Source organism: Sinocyclocheilus rhinocerous, unplaced genomic scaffold (assembly GCF_001515625.1).
Source record: "Sinocyclocheilus rhinocerous isolate Xijiao unplaced genomic scaffold, SAMN03320098_v1.1 scaffold148, whole genome shotgun sequence".
NCBI classification, from domain to species: domain Eukaryota; kingdom Metazoa; phylum Chordata; class Actinopteri; order Cypriniformes; family Cyprinidae; genus Sinocyclocheilus; species Sinocyclocheilus rhinocerous.
The window spans coordinates 399,391-406,154 of NW_015653472.1; the positions used below are offsets into that span (position 1 = coordinate 399,391).

Here is a 6,764-nt window from a genome sequence, read left to right on the forward strand (position 1 = left end):
AAATTTCAAATATTAAATGGAACGATAAAATAACGTTATTAACCGGATACTGGCCATTTTAAATTTTCGATTCTGTTCGGGAACTATAAAATTTGATTTCGTTTCTGGTTCTGGTTCTGTTCCTGTCAAAATTTCGTTGGTTTCAGGTTTTCGTTTTCGTTCCTTGAACCGGTTCAGAGCCCTGTAGGAGAATGAGCCTAATATCGTCTTGACTATCGACAAAGACATCTGCTATCGTCGTTAGGGCTGCACGATTATGACAAAAATCATAATTGTCGATTATTCCTTTGAAATTGTAATTGCGATTATTAATTTGCGATTAAATGAATGATGTTTACACCTTTGTTTGAAGCAACTGCATGCCATATTTTTATATGAAAATAAACAAGCTGAAAACACTAACTGAAAAACTTTTATTGCTTCCTATAGTATTAAGTCTCAAATGTCAACTATACATCAGATTAGTTTCTCTTTAAATAAAAATGTAAAAATATGCATGGTATTATAATGTTATACTAAAACTAAAATTAAAACAAGATAACATGTAGAAAGAAAAAAAAGCATCTTAAGCATGCAGAATAACATAAGTGGACTTTTAACGATTAATTGCTGCTTTGAACGATTATGTAATTGTGGCATCCGTAATTGTGATTAGAAATGTGATTAATTGTGCAGCCCTACACCACGTGACATTTTACAAGTCTTGTATAGTCTTGTTAAAAAGGTCAAATTATGCTGTACTTATTGACCTTGACATGAGGGGTCTGCACTGTTTCTCTCTGTGATGTCATTTCCTGTTTTTATGTTTTTTTACTGCATGTTTCTGCCTGTTGGTTGCATGTTGCCACAAAAAGAATTATTCTTCGATGTTTTTTTTTTCACTGTAGTATCAGAATGGTTCAATCACCCTGACATTGATTTTGCCTCCTCAAAAAAATAAAAAAAATAAAAGTGATTTTTAATTGTGTGATGAATCAAATGTCATTCTGCAAAGAAAATGCATATACATACATATACAGTGGGTACGGAAAGTATTCAGACCCCCTGTGTGTCACTTAATTGACCCATCTAACGATGTTTTTATTTTCTTCCTTCAGCTCTTCTGAAACACTGGGGTTGTTGGTGTGGCCAAATTTTCCCTGGATTTGATTGGTAAATTCAGAAGACTGAAGCCCAGGCTCACAGTCTACCTTTCACGGAGGCCCAGCCGTGAGAGGACAGAAGAAGGCACGTGGCGAATCATGACTGCCGACAAAGAGAAAGACAAGGAGAGGGAGCGGGACAGGGACAGAGAACGTGAAAAGCGTGACAAAACACGTGAAAGCGAGAGCTCGCGGCCTCGGCGCAGTTGCACACTAGAGGGCGGAGCTAAGAACTATGCAGAGAGCGAACACAGTGAAGACGACGACAATGAGACGCCTGGGGCCGCCACCGCCGAGGAGGCCACCAAAAAGAGCAAGAAAAAGCTGCCCAAGAGGAAGTCGCGCTATGAGCGAACGGAGAACGGCGAGATCACTTCCTTCATTACGGAGGATGATATTGTTTATAGACCTGGCGGTGAGTTTCGGTTGTACAATACTTTTGTCTGTCTGACTCGTAGTTTTCATCTCCGCTGGAGGAATTTGAGCCGGTTGTCATAAAATAAGCATGCCGTTTGGACAGCAAGTATGTATTTGGCAATATTTTGTTAGTTTTGCTGAAAATGGTGCTTCAGCGTAGCATAAACATGTCACTGCATCCACAACTTGGATGAGAAGAAATGCATTTTCATTTGGCTGCTGTGCTTGACTAAATAAATTCACTGCTTCTTGATGAAAATGCAGAAGGAATCAGTGTGATGATATTTGAAACAGTCATATTTTTCACACTTAGCTTTCCAAAGCACACACAAGATTATTGTTTTTCTTTATATTTTTCAGTGAGCGGCAGAAAAAGTGAAACGGTCCACATTAGGTCTGTATTAGGCGCTGAGATTGAGCCTAGACCAGAGCAATAACCTTTTCCTGCGCTGTAAACATGGCCTCTCTTTCACCTGCTGTTTAGAAATTGGTTGTACATGAGGCTGGGGGGAAATGTCAACACTCCGTCGGAGGGCAAGGCACCGCTGCGTAGCGCAGCTGCGGTAGTCCTAAATCATCCTCACCGTGTCTTTCATTTATTTAGCAGCAAAAGAAAGGTCAAGCAGTATGCTTAGTTATTTAATGTGAAGACATCAGATTATAGCCAATGTACAATTTCCAATCTCGTCTCTTCACCCCCTGTCTTCTGCTTAGAGATGTGTTTGCTCAGAGGGGGAAGGTGGGGAATGGCATGACGTTTGCCCCCCTCCTCCTCTTCCTCCAGCCGTTGCCCCAGTGGAATCGGGTTGGAGGCATTATCTGCTGAAGGTCCTTGAAAACACAGTTGCTGAAGCTCTCTTTCAGTAATAACCCAGCAGACCCCTTCCCTGCTCTGTTTTGGAGAGTACTGCTGCCGTTTATTTTCATATAAAAAATATGGCATGCAATTGCTTCAAACAAAGGTGTAAACATCATTCATTTAATCGCAAATTAATAATAGCAATTACAATTTCAAAGGAATAATCGACAATTATCATTTTTGTCATAATCGTGCAGCCCTAATATATATATATATATATATTTTTTTTTTTGTGTGTGTTTTCTCCCTCCTTCCCCCTGATTATTTTATTTATTTATTTATTTTTTTGGACAAAAATGTAATACTAAAACTCTAAATTAAAACTATATTATTTTTTTTATTATTATTGTTGTTGTTGTTATTATTATTATTACTAAATAAAAATGTTTAAAAATATTTTTACAGTAAATAAAAAAAAATCTGTGAGCCGAGCCACTCTGAAACACTGAAAACACCAGATCATGTAAAATATGCTTTTCACACATGTAAAAGACGTGCTTCACTTTGAAACACTCAGCACCATATCACGATTTCGGCTTTATTTCATGTAATCTTCTGGGTCTAGGCGTATATGCATGCATTCAGTTTGCGGTCAGTTGCTGCAGCCTTATTGCAATCAGATTTGAATCGGGAGGCTTAAGTAGACACAAAGCCTGTGCTGGATTAAACTCTACTAAATGTTAAATCCTTTTATATTTGTCTAGTGACACACAATATGTAAAACCAGTAATAACCCAGCAGACCCCTTCCCTGCTCTGTTTTGGAGAGTACTGCTGCTCTGTTTTAGATAAGACTGAATTGAATCACATGTCTGAGGCATGTTAGTTGATTTTGTCAGTGCTGCAGTGGAGAATAGAAAGGGATGTCACCATGTTTTGAAGATGGCTGCTTTAAAGCACCTTTGTTGTTTAAAAAAAGGGAAGGAAAAGATCTTAATCCTTAGATCCCTAAAATGACAAACATCATCTGTTGTGGTGGAATTAAGAATTTGCAATATGTTGTTATACAGCAAACCTTTCAATTGACTTTCACTGTCCTATACATCATACATAGATCATATAGCTGATCTGTTAATGTTTTAGAGACATGCGCTGCTTGCCATTAGGGTTGTGACGGTTAGGAAATTTTCCCACCGGTTAATCAACGTGTGACAACACCGGTAATACCGGTATCACGTATAACTTTTATTAACAAATAAAAATAAAAATACACCATGTTATAGGGCAAGCTAATATGCCTAATATAAAATAACAAATAACTTGCATAAAGTTTAATAGGTATACAAAAATCGGGAGGCTTAAGTAGACACAAAGCCTGTGCTGGATTAAACTCTACTAAATGTTAAATCCTTTTATATTTGTCTAGTGACACACAATATGTAAAACCGGCCACCCTTGGAGTGGGTATTAAAAATGGCAAGAGGCCAACAGAAAAAGAGAGAGTGTAATCAAAGTAGAGAACTGAAACAAGACAATAATTGCTTTTGTGGCTCGAGAGAGTCGGCCGTGTGCACGTATGAGGCTAGATAAGAGGAAGTAATATTAAAAGCCTACACGGAGATCACCCTTATACTTTTTTGCCTGCTACCGTTTTTATAGCAAGCTTGGCATGCATTTATTAGGTTGTCTGAAAAAAGCAAATAAGGCACATAGTCTTGTCGTTGGAGAGATGGAGTGTGCTTGAGTAAGGTAAGGAAGGAAGGAATGGAAAAGAGGAGTGAGCAGATTGTGATATGGATGGGGGGAGAGAGATGGAGAGCCATTGGTATTGCAGGCAGGGAACGCTCAGATGGATGGAAGAGTAAAGCAGCTGAATCGATCAGGCCTTTGAGTGGCGTTCTCGTGTCCAGGCTCCCTGTAGCTTTGCGGATATTCGCTACACAAAGGCAGCTTATGGATCCAGCCGGGAGATTATACACACATGAGATCAATACTCAGGCCTCTGCGAGCTGGCCGTGGCTGTCTGCAGTCCGTCTTTACAACCCGGAGTCACACCGATGTCCTTGTACTGTGACGGCAATTTGTCTCCCTGACTGCCAATTGGCTTTTAAAATGGAGAGCTCATCAAGCGGGATTGGCTGGATGAGTACCACTCTCACCCGTGTGATGAGAATGCTGACAATAAAGAGAGGTGAATGTCCACAGTGGGCTCAGCTGAGGGTTGGGGTGGGCTTTATGGTGCTCATTATAGCAACTTATTAAACCTAGCAGGCTGCCTAGCTAGAGAGCATTTTAAGGCAGCATAGATGCGCTCTTGACACGCAAAACAGTTCCAAAAGGATACCGGCATGATTATTTGCTCCAAATTAGTACCTTATGTGTTATCAGGTGACATTAAGATTTTTTTTTTTTTTATTAGTCCATATTGGATATCAGCAGATATTGGATGATGAGTTGTTGTCATTTTTACCTTTATTGTCATCTAAGGCTCACAGGTTAATCTTTAGAAGTTAGATGTACTTTCAATGTCATTATTATTATTACATGGTTATTAATGTAAGTTAAATTCTTTCACACTTTAAAACAAAACATTTAAAATAGTATTTTGCAGCATTTTTGTTTTAATAATAACAGCAATAAAAAAATAGTAATAATAAATTAGAAATTAGAAAAATAATAAATATAATAATAAGAATAAACAATTAAATTTTTTCACCTTTTTACAAAACATTTAAAACAGCATTTTTATATTAATACAATTAAAAACTAGAAATAATAATAATAAATGTAAGTTAAATTATATCACTTTTTACAAAACATTTTATTTCTAGTTTCATTTTAGTAATATTAATGAACATGGAATAAATTATTTATTTTCAGTGAATTATAATTAAGTATGGTATTGCTGCTTTCCTAACCAATGTCTAAGGCAATCCCAGAATGCATTGTGGTCAGTGAAAAAAAAATATATATATTGGAGTTGCTGTGTGTTTAGAGCTTTCCAGTTCACTCACTTGTGAGGTTCCTTAGGCATTTTGGAATGGAGCTTATGGTTGGGGTTATGATTGAGGGTGGAGGTCTAGATGTTGAATTTACGAAAGGCATGAAAGTTCTTAAATGAGTTCGTCCCTGAAGATGTCCTCTATTTCTCTCTCTCCTGGCTGCCTGTGGGTGTCTGGACAGCTGTCACCTAATTACGGAGACACCCAAAGCTTGCAGTCTTTTCCGTAAGGCTGAGATCTCCACCGGAGCTTGAACACGTCGTCCTCATGTCCACACAGAGCTGTTTGGATTCCTCGTCAGCTCGCTAATGTCATTTCAGGACTGGTTCTTTGTCTGCTTGCAATTTTGCCTTATTAGCAGCTCGTCGTACATTTCGTGTTTGTCAGTGGATACAGTAGAGAGAGGTTATAGAAACAATAATAGGCGAGTATATCTTCAGATCTTTCCCTGGAACACAGTCAAGAATGAGGACAATAGACTTGGCGGGTTGAAAATGGACATGCACCACCTTCGCAAAGAGTGCTCAGGTCATCGCCGAAATAAACTTCTCCTCGTCCTCCTCCGTTTGTTGTCAGAGGGGAGAAACCAGGCTCTCTCTTGGCTTTGAGTCATGTATTATTCAGTGAGGTGAGACTAACAGCATTTGACCACCTGAGTGAGTCATCAAGTAGCAGTATTCATCTCCCTGTTGCTCTTCTGAAGAGACAGCAACAGTATCACCCCATGTTGAGACAACTTTTCCATGCATGTCTTCCACTCTGCTACCAGCTGTCTCAAGATTTAGACAGACAGAAAGAGAGATGGGGGATGAAAAGCAAGCGGAGGCAGAGCAGGTGACAAGGAGACCCTCAGATCCATGTCTCGAAGGGGACAACAGAAGCTTTGCTGTCTAAATCAAATCATTAAATGCCTTTAATTAAAACGGACACATTTTACACTCATGTAGCATTTATTTTTTTCCTGAGGGCCGCTCATGCTATGGGTTCTTGTGCCAAAAATATCTTTATTTAGTTTATGTGACCCTTTGTCTGATGCATTATGCTTCGGAACCACATTGGTTATCTTGTCAATTATATTTATTTATTTATTGTTTTATTGTATTGAACAGTTTTGTATATTTATTTGCACATCCTCATTTCTTATATTTTAGGTTATAATCTAATGTATCTGTAGCGTTTAAAATGACTGATATTGATGTTTAGTGTTTTGTTTAATATATTTGGACAAAATAGTGTGTATTTCAATATATAAATATTGCATTAGGGATATGCCGGTATCAAATTTTCATGTTGCGATTAATTGCTCATGCTTTTATCACGGTATACGGTATTATCACAATATTAAAATTTAGTTAAAAAAAAGTGCTGTCATAATACAGTATAACAGGTTTAATAACTTTTTTTT

At 38.0% G+C, this 6,764-nt stretch overlaps 1 protein-coding gene across 1 annotated transcript in view; it reads left to right on the forward strand.

Moving 5' to 3' along the window:
- Positions 1-6,764, forward strand: part of LOC107716061 (arginine-glutamic acid dipeptide repeats protein-like) — a 120,029-nt gene that overhangs the window by 29,528 nt on the left and 83,737 nt on the right. The window contains exon 2 of the mRNA XM_016522383.1: positions 1,098-1,557. Coding sequence (XP_016377869.1) covers positions 1,242-1,557 — 316 coding nt within the window. The 5' untranslated portion in view covers positions 1,098-1,241. The remainder of the gene's footprint in view (positions 1-1,097; positions 1,558-6,764) is intronic.